General features: G+C 39.8%; 1 protein-coding gene across 1 annotated transcript in view; it reads right to left on the minus strand.

Annotated features, from left to right (window-relative positions):
* xpo4 (exportin 4) overlaps positions 1–18,341 on the minus strand; it is a 151,850-nt gene that overhangs the window by 71,679 nt on the left and 61,830 nt on the right. The window contains exons 8-9 of the mRNA XM_034186115.1: positions 15,365–15,522; positions 7,134–7,308 (exon numbers count right to left, since the gene is read on the minus strand). Coding sequence (XP_034042006.1) covers positions 7,134–7,308; positions 15,365–15,522 — 333 coding nt within the window. The remainder of the gene's footprint in view (positions 1–7,133; positions 7,309–15,364; positions 15,523–18,341) is intronic.

The raw sequence follows: 18,341 nt of genomic DNA on the forward strand, positions 1-18,341 counted from the left end.
GAGGTGGAGATGACGTCTTGCTGATATACCGATGCGGATCAGATGATTGGTAACAGCTGTCGTAGGAGACAGCTGTCACCCCGGCTGCTCCTGTGAGGTGGCAGCGCCCTCTGGTGCCTGGAGCCCGCACTCCAGGCAGGGTGCCCTCTGGTGGTGGTGGGCCAGCAGTACCTCCTCTTCAGCGGCCCACACAACAGGTGTGAAATGTTTAGTTATTCCCCGGACTCCTTTAGCAGTAATGGTACTTGTAATAAGTGTAGCTTATTCGTAGCTTTGGAGGCCAGGCTGGGCGAATTGGAGAGTCGGCTCCACACTGTGGAAAATTCTACAGCTAGCCAGGCCCCTGTAGTCAGTGCGGACCAAGGTAGCTTAGCCGTCGTTAGTTACCTTCCAGCAGATCCCGAGCAGCCGGGAAAGCAGGCCGACTGGGTGACTGTGAGGAGGAAGCGTAGCCATAAACAGAAGCCCCGTGTACACCGCCAACCCGTTCACATTTCTAACCGTTTTTCCCCACTCAGCGACACACCCACCGAGGATCAAACTCTGGTTATTGGCGACTCTGTTTTGAGAAATGTGAAGTTAGCGACACCAGCAACCATAGTCAATTGTCTTCCGGGGGCCAGAGCAGGCGACACTGAAGGAAATTTGAAACTGCTGGCTAAGACTAAGCGTAAATTTGGTAAGATTGTAATTCACGTCGGCAGTAATGACACCCGGTTACGCCAATCGGAAGTCAATAAAATTAACACTGAATCGGTGTGTAACTTTGCAAAAACAATGTTGGACTCTGTAGTTTTCTCTGGTCCCCTCCCCAATCGGACCGTGAGTGACATGTTTAGCCGCATGTTCTCTTTGAATTCCTGGCTTTCTGAGTGGTGTCCAAAAAATGAGGTGGGCTTCATAGATAACTGGCAAAGTTTCTAGGGAAAACCTGGTCTTGTAAGGAGAGACGGCATCCATCCCACTTTGGATGGAGCAGCTCTCATTTCTAGAAATCTGGCCAATTTTCTTAAATCCTCCAAACCGTGACTATCCAGGGTTGGGACCAGAAAGCAGAGTTGTAGTCTTACACACCTCTCTGCAGCTTCTCTCCCCCTGCCATCCCCTCATTACCCCATCCCCGTAGAGACGGTGCCTGCTCCCAGACCACCAATAACCAGTAAAAATCTATTTAAGCATAAAAATTCAAAAAGAAAAAAATAATATGGCACCTTCAACTGCACCACAGACTAAAACAGTTAAATGTGGTCTATTAAACATTAGGTCTCTCTCTTCTAAGTCCCTGTTAGTAAATGATATAATAATTGATCAACATATTGATTTATTCTGCCTTACAGAAACCTGGTTACAGCAGGATGAATATGTTAGTTTAAATGAGTCAACACCCACGAGTCACACTAATTGCCAGAACGCTCGTAGCACGGGCCAAGGCGGAGGATTAGCAGCAATCTTCCATTCCAGCTTATTAATTAATCAAAAACCCAGACAGAGCTTTAATTCATTTGAAAGCTTGACTCTTAGTCTTGTCCATCCATATTGGAAGTCCCAAAAACCAGTTTTATTTGTTATTATCTATCGTCCACCTGGTCGTTACTGTGAGTTTCTCTGCGAATTTTCAGACCTTTTGTCTGACTTAGTGTTTAGCTCAGATAAGATAATTATAGTGGGCGATTTTAACATCCACACAGATGCTGAGAATGACAGCCTCAACACTGCATTTAATCTATTATTAGACTCAATTGGCTTTGCTCAAAATGTAAATGAGTCCACCCACCACTTTAATCATATCTTAGATCATGTTCTGACTTATGGTATGGAAATTGAAGACTTAACAGTATTCCCTGAAAACTCCCTTCTGTCTGATCATTTCTTAATAACATTTACATTTACTCTGATGGACTACCCAGCAGTGGGGAATAAGTTTCATTACACTAGAAGTATTTCAGAAAGCGCTGTAACTAGGTTTAAGGATATGATTCCTTCTTTATGTTCTCTAATGCCATATACCAACACAGTGCAGAGTAGCTACCTAAACTCTGTAAGTGAGATAGAGTATCTCGTCAATAGTTTTACATCCTTATTGAAGACAACTTTGGATGCTGTAGCTCCTCTGAAAAACAGAGCTTTAAATCAGAAGTGCCTGACTCCGTGGTATAACTCACAAACTCGTAGCTTAAAGCAGATAACCCGTAAGTTGGAGAAGAAATTGCGTCTCACTAATTTAGAAGATCTTCACTTAGCCTGGAAAAAGAGTCTGTTGCTCTATAAAAAAAGCCCTCCGTAAAGCTAGGACATCTTACTACCCATCACTAATTGAAGAAAATAAGAACAACCCCAGGTTTCTTTTCAGCACTGTAGCCAGGCTGACAAAGAGTCAGAGCTCTACTGAGCCGAGTATTCCTTTAACTTTAACTAGTAATGACTTCATGACTTTCTTTGCTAATAAAATTTTAACTATTAGAGAAAAAATTACTCATAACCATCCCAAAGACATATTGTATCGTTATCTTTGGCTGCTTTCAGTGATGCCGGTATTTGGTTAGACTCTTTCTCTCCGATTGTTCTGTCTGAGTTATTTTCATTAGTTACTTCCTCCAAACCATCAACATGTCTATTAGACCCCATTCCTACCAGGCTGCTCAAGGAAGCCCTACCATTAATTAATGCTTCGATCTTAAATATGATCATTCTATCTTTATTAGTTGGCTATGTAGTTGTAAACCAGCTAACTGATCATCTGCAGAGGAATGGTCTATTTGAAGAGTTTCAGTCAAGTTTCAGAATTCATCATAGTACAGGAACAGCATTAGTGAAGGTTACAAATGATCTTCTTATGGCCTCAGACAGTGGACTCATCTCTGTGCTTGTTCTGTTAGACCTCAGTGCTGCTTTTGATACTGTTGACCATAAAATTTTATTACAGAGATTAGAGCATGCCATAGGTATTAAAGGCACTGCGCTGCGGTGGTTTGAATCATATTTATCTAATAGATTACAATTTGTTCATGTAAATGGGGAATCTTCTTCACAGACTAAGGTTAATTATGGAGTTCCACAAGGTTCTGTGCTAGGACCAATTTTATTCACTTTATACATGTTTCCCTTGGGCAGTATTATTAGACGGCATTGCTTAAATTTTCATTGTTACGCAGATGATACCCAGCTTTATCTATCCATGAAGCCAGAGGACACACACCAATTAGCTAAACTGCAGGATTGTCTTACAGACATAAAGACATGGATGACCTCTAATTTCCTGCTTTTAAACTCAGATAAAACTGAAGTTATTGTACTCGGCCCCACAAATCTTAGAAACATGGTGTCTAATCAGATCCTTACTCTGGATGGCATTACCCTGACCTCTAGTAATACTGTGAGAAATCTTGGAGTCATTTTTGATCAGGATATGTCATTCAATGCGCATATTAAACAAATATGTAGGACTGCTTTTTTGCATTTGTGCAATATCTCTAAAATTAGAAAGGTCTTGTCTCAGAGTGATGCTGAAAAACTAATTCATGCATTTATTTCCTCTAGGCTGGACTATTGTAATTCATTATTATCAGGTTGTCCTAAAAGTTCCCTGAAAAGCCTTCAGTTAATTAAAAATGCTGCAGCTAGAGTACTGACAGGGACTAGAATGAGAGAGCATATCTCACCCATATTGGCCTCTCTTCATTGGCTTCCTGTTAATTCTAGAATAGAATTTAAAATTCTTCTTCTTACTTATAAGGTTTTGAATAATCAGGTCCCATCTTATCTTAGGGACCTCATAGTACCATATCACCCCAATAGAGCGCTTCGCTCTCAGACTGCAGGCTTACTTGTAGTTCCTAGGGTTTGTAAGAGTAGAATGGGAGGCAGAGCCTTCAGCTTTCAGGCTCCTCTCCTGTGGAACCAGCTCCCAATTCAGATCAGGGAGACAGACACCCTCTCTACTTTTAAGATTAGGCTTAAAACTTTCCTTTTTGCTAAAGCTTATAGTTAGGGCTGGATCAGGTGACCCTGAACCATCCCTTAGTTATGCTGCTATAGACTTAGACTGCTGGGGGGTTCCCATGATGCACTGAGTGTTTCTTTCTCTTTTTGCTCTGTATGCAACACTCTGCATTTAATCATTAGTGATTGATCTCTGCTCCCCTCCACAGCATGTCTTTTTCCTGGTTCTCTCCCTCAGCCCCAACCAGTCCCAGCAGAAGACTGCCCCTCCCTGAGCTGGTTCTGCTGGAGGTTTCTTCCTGTTAAAAGGGAGTTTTTCCTTCCCACTGTTGCCAAATGCTTGCTCACAGGGGGTCGTTTTGACCATTGGGGTTTTTCCGTAATTATTGTATGGCCTTTCCTTACAATATAAAGCGCCTTGGGGCAACTGTTTGTTGTGATTTGGCGCAATATAAATAAAATTGATTTGCTTATATGTCACACCTCTGGATCAAAGCTGTTCACACGCGAATGTCCGCTCCTGCTTGAATTTTTTCCATACTTTATGGCTCAAAGTCACGCTTCTCTTAACTGCCGCCTGGTCTGCACATATGGCGGTGCAGTTTGCTCTGAGATCACAGCAGACACACAAAATAGCTTCACGGAAACAAACGAGGCTGATCGCGCTCCCGCAAAGCCCCCCTGCTGCAAACAAATAGCCATCAACAATCGTGTCGGCCGTCAGCAGCTACACGGAAAAGAGACTGATCACGCTCCTGCACCCCCCCAAAACAAATACGCAGCGATGAACCATCAAGGATCACTTCCTCAAAACCTTTGAACTGTCAGACTGAAAACGCCTGTAGGCTCTTGTCTCTGTACAGGCTGGAGGACAGCACCCCCATTCAGAGTTCATAGACACAATGCTGCAGCTCTGGCCGGATGTATTGTGCAGCAACTGTCCCCTCTGGTGCACGCAGTGCTGGAACAACAGCATGATCACAGACTGCCGTCCGCTGGCGGAGAGGCTGACAAATTCTTCCTGGCCGGCCAGCACCATGTCATGAACCGCGGCAGCACTCGCCACATCACGCGCAGCGGCAGAAGCCCCACACTGCACACACCAGCTCCGCTGCGGAGGGGTTGTATCTTTCTCCACAAAAGTGCTCACAAACCGGCTTCTGTACTGTGTGAAAACATTCAGCTGGTCGAACGAAGTCAAACTAAATGCTAACGTTACAAAAACTAAGCAAACAATAAAAAACTGTCAAGAACTACAGCAAAATGAAATACGGACAAATTCAGGTTTTTGGTGGCATTTGTTTAAATTTTTGAACAGTTTAAAAATCTTGATGACGTGCCAGCTGCAGGAACAAAGCTGAGCAAAGGTTAAACAATGCCAATGAAAGTCAACGAAAGTCCGAATTTCTTGTTTCGTTTGGGCTTTGTTGCCCTTCATTGAGTGCCTTGTGACTGGGCCTTTAGTTACAGAAATACACTACAAGCTCAAAACAAAAACAAAATGCAGGCAATCTATTTCATAATCACTGGCATGATAGTAGTATAACAACATCTGAAGTAACACGCCAAGCAATGTGTACTTTTCCATAATATACCAGTTTATACCCAAACCCAACATCTGTCTTAGAATTTAGACCTGGTTAGGTTGTTAAACTCTAATGCCGTGCAACTCCGTTTGGCGACCTCCTGACTAGTTGGATAAGGCGTCTCCCTCATATTAAAGCCAGAAGACCCACAGACTTGAACGTTACTGCCAAGATAAGAGAATCTCTCTACAAGTTCACCATTTCCACCACATGCAGATACACTTCTGTTGTCCAAGTCCAGGATGTCATTAAATACTTGGCTCTTAGTCTAGAGCCAGGACAATTGCAAAACCAGACACTGTAATTTGTCACTCAACTTCTCAAGTGCTGCAATCAGAGTATCCACTGATTCCACAAAGATCACAGCACTGTCCACAAAGTAAAGTGCGGTCAACACATCCTCGCCAACACAGGGACCGAAACAGTTTAACTTGAAAACCTTGCGCAACACCAACTCCATGTGAGCACTGAAGAGCACAGAGGATGGAACATATTCCTTTGGAACACCAGTAGTCACTGGGTCACACCAGAGATTCTGCTCTCGCCCCACACAGCTCTCACAGTGCCCGTGTATAGACTTACACAAATCTGTGTATACCAGGAATTAAAGCTGACAAGCTAAACTTTTTAGTCAAGTTCATCTTTTGATTTCAAAAAGTAATGTTTTTAGTGTATCACAAAAACAAATGAAATGGCCTTGTCGGTCCAGTATCTTCAGTGGAGACCTGATGGTTGTTCAGAAAATCGCCCAGAGTTTTCAGATATTTTCAAGACCTAAGCAGAATTTATACCTAACATAGCTTGTTTAAAACCTTTGTGAGATATGTAATAGAAATAACCTGCCCCCTCAAATATACTCTGTTACCTCAGATTATTAAAGGTGCTGCACCCCCCCCCCCCCCACACACACACACTTTCTCAGCAGCACAGGATTACAGCTACATTCCAGAAGCAGAAAAACCCCCAAAGCCCGTTCTAGTAGAGCAATAAATCATGCTCAGTACTTTCATGATGCACCATTTTTTTTGCAAATTCATAGATCGCACTTTATTTTTCTACATTAAAATACTTCTGTCATTGTTTTTATCCATCCATCCATTTTCTTCCGCTTTATCCGGAGTCGGGTCGCGGGGGCAGCAACTCAAGCAAAGCCGCCCAGACCTCCCGATCCACACACACCTCCCCCAGCTCCTCCGGGGGAACCCCAAGGCATTCCCAAGCCAGCCGAGAGATGTAGTTCCTCCAGCATGTCCTGGGTCTTCCCCGGGGCCTCCTCCCAATGGGACATGCCCGGATTGTGTTGTTAAATTGTTTTTAACAAGAGTGAAATTTTTGAATTTGTTTTGGTATTTCTGAGAGCCTAATATTTGTATGTTGTAGGTGCCTTGCGATTTGTGAGCTGATTAAAAAAAAACAAACAATACATATATACACAAACGATTCAATGCACTTATTTAAGATTAATCACAACGATTGCAACTGTAGATGAATTTTTTTTAATCACCTGACAACACTATATTTTATGTCCAACATCTGTGGTTTCAGATGCATATGAATACAGAGAAATGTTCTGAGTTTTAAGAGGCAGCTGAAGGCGTCGTCACTTACCACCTCCTCGAGAGCAGCACTGCGTCCGAAGGAACAAGTGAGCACCGTGAGGCAGCTGATGAAGGAGGTGAAGAGGTCGCTGGACAGGGCTGTTAAAATGCTGCGAGGGAACATCGTGATCATATTGGAAATGATGTTGGAGATTCCCACAGCTTCTGAATCCTCAATCTCAATGCTAGAAATGTAAATAAAAATATATATACATAAATATCAAATTAAGACTTTGCACAGATTCAGCAGCTAAACAGAGTTTCACATAATATTCTTCGGAAAATACCTTTATTTTCTTATTTAAAACCAAATATGATGAGATTTAGGATTTTTAAATTATTTCTTTATTTGTAATTAAAGAGGAATATCCATTGGGGAAAAGAAAAAGCGGATTCCACTCAGATACGATTTTCACTGTTGAGCACAACAACTCCAAGAGAAGCGCAAAGAACAGAACCCACTTTATAGCTCCTACTGTACTAATGCCTGTGACAGCATCTCCAAGAAGCCCTCAAGGAGCACCTTGACAGCCTTTAGGTGCTCTAAGAAGTTCATCTCTGTTCTGACTCTGCCCCAACATAGAAACTATTTACCAAAGAGAGGATGACCTGGGAAGCCCCCCATTCATCAAGGAATGGATCACACTCAACAGTCAAAGTCGAAGAAAAGCACAAGTTCCTCTGCCAAAGTCTGCTCTCCCCACTGGATTGAGCCGTACTCGCTGCAGTAATACAGTTGTAGCCCAGATTAGAATCATCAACCACATCTAAACATACCAACATAACCACACGCTGGCAATGGAAGTCAACCGTCCTTGATTTTGAGGGACAGCCTCAAGATCTGTACTTGGAGGGAGAACGTTTAGCTGTAATTACACTTGATACTTATTTTGAGGTGTGATTCGATGGCATGTCCAGATATGTGCAAATAATATTTTCATCTTATTAGTGTGGAATCTTCAAAACCAGATGTGAAAATGTTTCATAATCTGAGTCAAATCCATTTGGAGCAGATATACCCAAAATGTCTGTAAAAGCAGCCTGTGAAGTACTGCATAATAAGAACAGGTAACACTGCCAAGCACTTAGTACAATTAGAGTTGCAAAGGGTCAGAAAATTTCCATTAAAATACTGGAAACTTGAGCTCAGGATTTTAGGAAATTTTAACCATATTTGGAACAATTTGCAATATTCCAAGTTGGAAACTTTCAATGGGAACTAACAGAAATTTATGGGAATCAACAGGACTTTACAGGAATAAAAGAATTAAACTGGAATCAACTGGAAATGTGGGGTAATTTATAAAAACTGTATAATATACGAAGATAAAGAATTTTTTTTTCTCCAAAAGCAGGCATGCATGGAAACATTTCTACAATACAATTTTTAAAATGACAGCTTTGACTTTGATTTATATGAGAGTATAACTGATTTTTTTTCATTGAATATCCACAAAAACAAACGTGTACAATGTCAAGGAAATTATTATTATTACTAATACACAAACAAACCCATGAATGCTGAATAAAATAAACATATGATCCCCCCACACCCCAGAAAAAGTCCCATTCAAAATGTAGAATGAAAGCATTTTCTCTCAAGCTTATCAAGCCTCTGGTTTTTGCATTTTTCTATGACGTACATGTCAATTTTTTTCTTTGTGTCTTGCTTTTAATGAACCAAAATATAAATGTTTGAATCCTGAACTTGTGTTTGCATGAGTGCACCGCCCAGCAGCTCCAGCCGAAGAGCAGCACTGTGCTGAAGGCCTTGCTAACCCCTATCAGATGGAGTTAAATTGCGAGCAGAACCATTCAATCACTGTAGATCAGCCGTCCCTCTCTGCATGGTTTTCCGATGAGGCAATTGGAAAAAAAAGCTCCAGGAATAGGTGATTACAGACTGAGGAGAGGAGGGAAGAGCGAGAGAGCCAGCAACAGCCAGAGAGAAAGAGAGACCCCAACTCACTGAATCATGTGGCCCAACAGCAAGCTTGTGTGATTATTCAAGTATGTGTGTATTTATACACTGAGGCATGGCCTCTTAATTCAGATCAGAACCAATTCAGCTGCAGACACACCCACATGTCGACAAAATAATTCTACTCATCATCCACTCTCTAACACACACAAACAACAAGAGTTCATTCAGTCTCTATTAACAGCATGCGCCAAAACTCTACTTATGCTACCAGTTTAACAGTTACGGTAAAAAACAAACAAATAAATAAATAAATAAAAAGTCAAATTAACTGAAGAACAATACAGTAAATTTTCTTGGCGCACTTCTTTAAAAGAAGATAAATTAAAAGCAGATTTCCTCCTTCCACGTCCATTTGCATTTGGAAATAAATAGAAATGGAAAATGATAAATGTCAAACAGCAGTTTGTACACTGACAAAATATTAATGGATTAGGTGGAGGACTGGGGGGGATTAGACTTAAACTTAAAAAACCAAACCAAACAATTTATTGAATGCTGGAAATTCACCCAATTATTAGTCTGTTGTAAATCATTTTAAAAAGAATTTATTAATGAATTACACATGATGCATTTATTTAGTATATTGGAGCAGCGATAGAACATAGCTGGCTGAGCTCATCTGCTCGGATTAGATAAGAGACAAATGGAAAATGTGCATTAATTTGGGTCATGAGACCAGGATTGGGAAACACTTCTCCAATTCATAAGTCCTCATGTAATAAGGGTTATATCCAATTAACCATTTTCTACCTCCCCTGGTAACCTATGACTGAGAACAGATAAACCAGAAAAATCAAAGTTATGAGCACATTCAATACCATCCAGAAGCATTCAATATATTTATAAAGAAACAACATTCAAAGTGCTGTGAGCCAGTAAAGTTCAGACAAGACAAGCAGCACTGCAGCATGACGATGTGTCTCCTGTCACTTTGAAAGAAGCCCACGTCACTATCGTCACATCACTACCAAGTCACTATCAGTAGAGACACACAGTCCATGGCTCTAACAGGTTTACGGTACCACTTAAGGTGACAAAACAACACTTAGAATCCAGCTTCGGTGTACCATGGACTACACAAAAATGTATGATAACCATCCCAGGGTGGGAGCTGTAGCCAGCTAGCGGTCAATGAAGAATTACACAGAGGTCAAAATGTAAAAATGCTTCAATCATGTTGAAAACTATACCACATTATTTGTCTGATCATAATGATCCCACAAAGGTATAGTTTGGACTATTTATGACTCAATGTTCTGGAGTTATGGTGTAAAAACAGCAAAAATGGTGACAAAGGTCAAGTTCAGTTTGTACAGGGGTCAAAAATTAAAGTTGCTCCAATTACAGTAAAAAAAAAAAAAAAAAAAAATGATGTAAATTATTGTTTGGGTTAATAGGGTTCTAAAACGGAATAGTTTGCAACTAACCAGTCATGCTTAGTTATCATGTTACAGGGTAACATATGTCAAGTCATAGAATCCAATGGATGTCAAACTTGTTTGACCTTTATTTTGGAAACCAAACATTCAACAGTCAAAACTAATTTATTAATCCTTTTATTTCAACCAATAATTGTTTCACTGGTACAGCTCATACAGCAATTTAATACAACATTTTAGTATTTTATTTTAAAATATGTAAAACATTGGACATGTTTATATTTCATTCAGGACCACAGACAAAAGTTCCTTGTTTTCTTTCTTTGCTCATTAAGTTCTTTTATAGGAATGGAAAGCAAAGTTGTATGTGTCTTTTTTCTTTTTACTGCTGATCTGCAAATGGAATGATCCACAGCTTAAAAACACGGTATCTGATCCGAAACGTGGGTTTTGCAATCCATGACACCCCTGAATTGCGTACATATTAAAATAACAAGTCAGAAATACACAGAATACTTTGATTTTACAACAGGTCCGGATTTACTGCTTAAATCTTGCAGACTGCCTGGTTAAATCTGTGTCCAAAAATAGACCCAGTGTTTGCAAGCAATGAGCTCCCTCTCTGTTCGAGAGCAGAATAAAGGCTTCATAAGCCAAAGCGCATCTGCACAAATAAAATAAAATATTTTTTGGATACGCAGTGACAAACAATGAAGACTAAAAACAGACAACTAATAATAATAACCATCTTGTGTGCAGACTGTTTACCTTTAATTCTTTTGGGCAAGCTATTCGTGAGTTTTTGAAAAAGATCATGATAATCAATTCATGAATCATCACTTCTACACAATAATTAAGTTCTTTTCCATCTCAAAGTCCTGTTATTTTAATATTTTATTTTTTTCTCTCTTTTGCCCTGTCGGATCCGGATTTGTCTGTGTGTTTGTGTCAAGTTATGACATACTGATCTTATCATCAGCACCAAGTGGTCTCTTCAAATAATATTTGATAATTTACTGACATTCTATTAAGATCTTTCAGCTTCATTTTTCACTCTGAGTCACCACAGCAGCTGCATGTACTTTTGGCACAAGTTTTGCGTCGGATGACTTTCGTGACACAACTTCACACTACATGGAAAATGGTTAAGGATGGTCTTGAAGCAGAAACATGCTGCTCTGAACACCAGCGCACTAACCGCCTGACCACCATGCTGCCTTCTACAGACATTCCAATGAAGGAAAAGAAACAACTGTGTTTATGACATTTCATGTCAATCTACTTCTCAAGAAAGCAAGAACCACAAGACAAGATTTAGAAAGAAGGCAGACTATTCTTTCTGCAGCCGTTCTCCCATAGGGTGCACAGATGCTCCACTGGAAGGCCATTAAAGACACAGACTCAACAAGCAATTTCTTCCTGTAAATAAAGTTTAAATGCCACAGTATGACTCACAATCCTACAGACCTTGGTTCTTCCATCATTTGTTGAGTCTCTGATTTTCAAAAACATGAAATCCTTGAGATACTGGAAAAGGACAAATGGCTGCTGGGAGTGTAACATCCAGTCTGGCTCAGAACTACTGGCACCCCTGGACTTTTAAATACAGAATTTAAAATATATCTTCCCTCCCCACCAAAAGATGAAAATAAATGTCAGTTTTGTCCAATAAAGCATTTTTAATCAAATGTGGAACAATGTTGTCAACAACAACAATTGGTTTGTGAAAAAGCAAAGGGCCCTATCTTGACAACCTATGTGTCAGTCTACAGCGTGTAGTGCCAGAGCATTCTGTGTGTAAGAAGCCCAAAGCACTGCACAGAGTCCAAAGGGGCTGTATATAGTTACAAAATTAGTCAGGGCTATTTTGGGACATAAAAGGAAATAAATAAATCATATTTTTACTTTCATTCCACTTGAGACACAACTGCACTGCTATTTCTGGCGTGTGCAAGTTTCAGGATGCACAAAGTGCTCAAACACAAGTGGCAGGCAAAAGAAAGATGGACAACACAAAAACTTATGACAAAGTACCATAAATCACTGAAAGCAACACTAAATGCAGTGACTGCTATGAGGCTCAGCTTAACACGCGGTGCAGCGACTGCTATGTGTGAAAATCCACTCTCAGTACAGTAGAATGTCTTCACTGTCAGTCCACACACCATGGACGTAAAGGCACAGCTGGTTAAGCTAGCCTTTGAGACAAAACTCACATGACAATTCCTGAATCAATGAAAAGACACGATATGCAGGCAATGCCACACAAAGACACCTGCAGCTCCCATAACAGGAAGAAAAATAGAGACCTGTTCAACCTGCCTTAAACTGAAACTGCTTGTGTCACAAAGCTGAGGTGCCGCTCTGCAGAGATGGAGCGAATTATTTTACAGTTAAGGCTGGAGTTTGTAATGTGTTTTATCAGTAAACATGAGCTGTTACGCATTTTAAAACTGTTTTACCATCAGTCTGTTTTTTCACCTCCAACATGTTTTAAACCTCAACCTCATTCAGTGCAGTTTGCCAGATCTGTCTGCAAGTCAACCTGGGTGGGAAGACAACCAGCATAAAAATAAAATAAAAATACTATGCGAATAAAAATATTAAAATAAAAATATTATACAAATCAGAGTTATTAAAGTTTTCTATTAAATATCTGCTTTTGTTTTTAATTTCTTAGTTGTGTTTTTTCTCAATTTAGTTTTGTGGGAGTATGATGCTGTAACGTGTATCCCTGCTCGTACAAGCAGAGCGTACGCATACCGTGGACCATCAATAGGGGAAGGACACTACGATGTGAATACTGTGCCTTGTCTGTGTTGGATTTGAACCAGGGTTTTCTGGTCTCTTTTCTGCTGCCACACAACAGCAAAAATGCACAACTTATGATGCAAAAGACAAACGTTTCACTCTGTCTAATTGTTAATGTTTGTATTTGTTAATAATTGATATAAATGAACTCCAAGGCATATTCAGTAATTGGGAAATGTTATATCCATCCCAAATTGTCTAATGAGAACTGTGGAAATTATGTTTTAAGTGCAAATTAAATTATGCCAATAACTGTCACATGGATATTTTGTCTTTACTTTTTTACAATACAGAAAATATTAATCACTAACTTTGCAGCTTTTATTACATATTATAAATATATAAAATTGTTTCATTTGCATTTCTGTCTGAAATCACAGGATTCATGGAGTCAGTCAGTGAATCCATAAAACTTCCATAATTCCATGACGTTTCATGCATACTGAGTGCTTAAATTTTTGGTTCAGTTGGATACAGGTGAAGACCCCTATTTTGGGTCTCTTTTAAAATGAACAAAGAACATAAAATAAGATATAAGCAGACAGACCTGTCAAGTTGCATTGCCTTGTTATTGAACACAGGGTCCTGCTTGTCTAAAGTTCTGTGCTTAAAATTTAGGGTTGCCAATATTACTGAGTGGGACAGTAATTTGAAATATTCTTATTGATCATACTTTTGTGGAATGGACTAGCATTGAACAACTGAATTTATTTCAATTTTGCATTATAAAAATATGATACATCTTGTAAACAACAGCTCAATACACTGTTATAAAAACTGTAGGCGAGCTGTTTGAAACCCAAAAACGTAATCAACTTGCTCAACAGTGTTTTAGGATTTTTTAAGTTATCATTGTCCTTTATATAAGAAATTAAAAGCAAGACATGCATTAAGTGTAACAGTAAACCTAAAATAAAGAAAGAAAAGAAACAAAGAAAAGAAAAAAATTAAAATGTGTGTATTCAGCAAAGCCACTGGTAAGTCTCATTTTGTGTCATTATTATCGGCTGCTATATTCCTCAAAGTTACTCGTTTGTTTAAAAGGTTCTTGCCTCAGTATAAAATAATGCTGAAATGGTTGGCCGATCAACACAAACATATCTCAGCTTTGTTCCTAACAGATTGTTCCAAATAATGTGCTAAAAACAAGTCCTCCAGTATCTCAAATGTGAGGATATATTTCTTTTCTTCTCTGATTTTAGATGAACCGATTATCAACTATTTGAAATAAAGAATAAACTAGCTTGAACTGTTAAACATTCTTCAAAGCTTTTTAAAACTGATAACTAAATCTTAGCTCTTCTTAAACACCTCTTTAAAATTTGTTAAACTGTTAATTTTCTGAAGACATAATTTCCTTAAAACTGTTTTCAATGATTCTACAGTAAATATGAAGTGGTTTCAAAGTATTTTAATTTGCTTAGATTAGAACATATATATTTTTATATGCAATATAAAAACATTGCATATATTTTTATATGCAATATAAAAACATTATACAAAACACAGCTTTCTGTCAAAAGAGTTGATCTGATGTCAGGCTGACCTCAGCTCCTGGTCTCTGTTAACAGACGACATGAGCCTGACTAAATGCAAGTACTTTTTAAAAAAAACCTCTTTCAATAAAGTACGGCCCGGCAGTTTATCCACTCCACTAAGGGTTGGTGGGTTACTCCACAAAGTATGAGAACATAACGCACTACTTTCTGCTGACTTCGACTTAAGGAGGGGATCACAGCATACCCTATAGTTGCTTTATTTAAATGTTTTTTTTTTTAAGTGTGCATATGTTTGGCATTTAGACTTTTGATGTTTGTCGATTATCTTAGTTATAATATTTTTAATTTATATATATATATTTTTTCCACTTTGCTGTGGATTTATTTATATTACATACACAAATAATATATTATGATTTTTACTAGATATTAATGATATACAACATTGCTGCCACTTATTTTATGCCTATAATGGATTCTGCTACTAGCTCAGCCATTTGAACGAGCATTAATTGCAGAGCTCTGCCTGTGACCAAGCCAGTGTTTTCCAGTTCGATGAGACACTAACCCGTTGATCATGTTGAGCAGACCCTCAACCAGGTGAGCCAGATAGGAGACCTGGGCACTCTCGTCCGGGAAGATGGGCCCATGCATGGACGCCAGCTGGGCCAGACACTGCAGAGAGTCCTGTGCCATGTCCGAGTCCTCCCGTATCTTTCTGTGCACCTGAAAAAAAAAAAACAACCATTTCTGTTGTGATCTGTGTGTTTTTCATCTTTAGGAGGACAAACAGCAGACAAACATCACATGATGGGTGTTATAGAACAGCTGGATCCTAACAAAGAGTAAAAATGGACAGACTACAATTGCTGCAAACCATCAGTCAGAGCAATAGAGAAAAGTGCTTCATGTTTCAGTCTTAAGCTGCAACACGGAACAAAGGGATTAAACACACACAGAGAGACAGAGAGAGAGAGAGAGAGAGAGCGAGAGACAGAGCGATAGACAGAGACAGAGAGCGAGAGAGCGAGAGAGAGACACAGAGAGAGACAGAGAGACAGAGCGAGAGAGAGATTCACTGGCCAAACCTCCTCCTGTCAGCAAGAGAAGCAGTTAGAAATCTAGACCTTTTGAGAACAATTTTGGACTCCTATTTAAAGTTAGTGTTGGACTGTTAAACACCAGTGAGGAGCACCAAAATGTAATTCCCTTTTTTGTTGTTTGTAAATTAATAAACTATCAAATGACAAGGATCTATTTTTGCTGTTATACAAAACAAATAATGTTTTGCCATTCTTTCAATGGAATGAATATTTAATTTGGTGAAGGGTGGTACGTACCATCTTTTACCAAATTAAATATTCGTACTATTGAACTCAAACATTCATTATTTGTATAAAAACACAATGTGAAAGAGTTTTGTGTTACTGATAAACTGACCACAACAGTTCCTCTCTATGCTAACAAAATGGTGAAGTGTGAGTGTGAGTGTGTGTGTGTGTGGCGTCAAAAGCACGTGGTCTGAACTCAGACGTCTCCAATGTCTGTGTTGCAAAGAGTTAAATTTTTTTTAATTTGTGGGGGTTTTTTCTGGAACAGCCTTAAACATTCCAAAAATCAACACCACGTTTTAAATGTGGCACATTACAGCCCCCAGGTCAGAATTTTTACTGCACGTCTTCTTTGGATGAGTGGGTGTGAATTTACAGTGAGTGTTCTAAATTTTGTTACTGCCATGAAATTTTTAAGTGTCTCCCAAAAATAACCATTTTAAATGCATTTTAAAGAAATTAATTTGGATGTACTGAATTAAAATTTTGTACAAGTTGAAGCATTGAACCAATTATAATTCGAAATTAACTAATCAGTTTTTGCCAAACTCACAGGAACTGAAATAAATGGAGAGATTTCAGCAAACTACCTTTAAAAACAAACAAAAACAAATACTTAAGTTGTGGCATACGCTGAAGACATTTACAAACTAAAAATAAGAAAGAAAAAAAAACCCACTGATGTTCTTGCTTTTACACTTGGACCCTCCTGTGTAATCAACATTACTTAAAGCGAATGAACGTTAAACGTGCGACGTGATATTCTTCCTTTGCAGTGTCATGTTTGATGAATTTATCCTCCACTTGACAACTAACAGACAGACATTTATAGTGTTTAAACTTTATAAATACAGCATGCTCTATTTTATATGATCAACTTACGTTTCCAGCTTTATTATTACAATGTTTTGTATTGTTTGTCTAATATATACTGCTTTTATTATGTGTAATTGTATATGTTAAAGAACTTTGAATTATAAGTTGGTACTAAAACATGCTGTATAATGACATTTCTACCAAAGCAATGGAGCGAACGAGGAGACGCGCCGGCTTCATCCTGTGTCACCACACTGGAAAACGATCAGCTGATAGAAACAAGGATGAATACTCACTGCTGGTACACACTACGTGAAAAAGCTCAGGCGTGCTGAAGTGTCGAACTGACCATCAGCGTCTCTTCAGACGCCGTGACCCTTGTGATGGCACCAGCGTGGCACAGCTCAATAGAGTGAGCCGGCAGACAGCCTCAATCAAACCCGGAGAGGAAAGATCCTGCTCCTGATGGACAAGATGTGCTCCAATCAGTCTCATCTCAGCTGCCGGGAAGCTCGAGGATTTGGGGGTTCGGCCGTGCTGAGCTGTCACTCTCTGACTAGAGAGTTGTCATTGCTGATTTCTGTTGTACGCACAAACGCAGACAAACAGACGTCCGCATGAATCAGAGTGGAAGTCCTCCCAGCAACATGTGTTTCCACTGATGGTCCGACTGATGTCTGGAGCCCGGCTGCTTTCCTTGTGTGAACTCTGACTCTCTTCAACACTTGCGGCTCTCTCTCTTCTTGTGCACAGTAATTTCCCTTCTGTTGAACCATCATTCTCTAAAATCCAGAGTGTGTGCTACGCTCAAGCACAGCTCCATCGCAAACAAGGAAATTAACTTTCTTCCTCCGACTCTCAATCCTTTCCTTTCTCACCTCCTCCCCCAAAATTCTTCCTCTCTGCCTCCCCTCACTCTCTGCCTGCGCTCCAGCTGAGGAAGCCTGGCTGATCGTAAAAGCCACGCTGCTGGGAGAGATCTCAGATGCTAGCGTGCTGCAGCCACTGTAGTCCTTCACCGCTGTCAGGGAACGCTGCCCTCTTCCACAGTGTGAAGTCATCCTCTGGAAGAGCTCAGCAAGAAGAGGAGGGGGGCATGTGAGCGAGAGGAGGGGTGAGAGAGGCAGTGCAAGGCCAACAGACTGAACGCCGCAAGCTCTGAAAAAGCAGCTGCACCAGCGAATGGAATTGGGCGATGCCTGTAATGCCAGTCGCCTTGATTCTGACTATAGTTAGAGATACGTGTGTGTGTGTGTGTGTGTAGGAGAAGTACTGAGACAGAAAGATGAAACATTTTATGAACACCCCTCAGATAACAACCTGTTTCTCTAATTATTGGATTTGATTGAACTGTTTACTGCATTTTCCAAAGTGGTTGTGTTTTTACCAACACGGCTT

The sequence above is a fragment of the Thalassophryne amazonica genome, chromosome 14, assembly GCF_902500255.1.
Source record: "Thalassophryne amazonica chromosome 14, fThaAma1.1, whole genome shotgun sequence".
In the NCBI taxonomy this organism is placed as follows: domain Eukaryota; kingdom Metazoa; phylum Chordata; class Actinopteri; order Batrachoidiformes; family Batrachoididae; genus Thalassophryne; species Thalassophryne amazonica.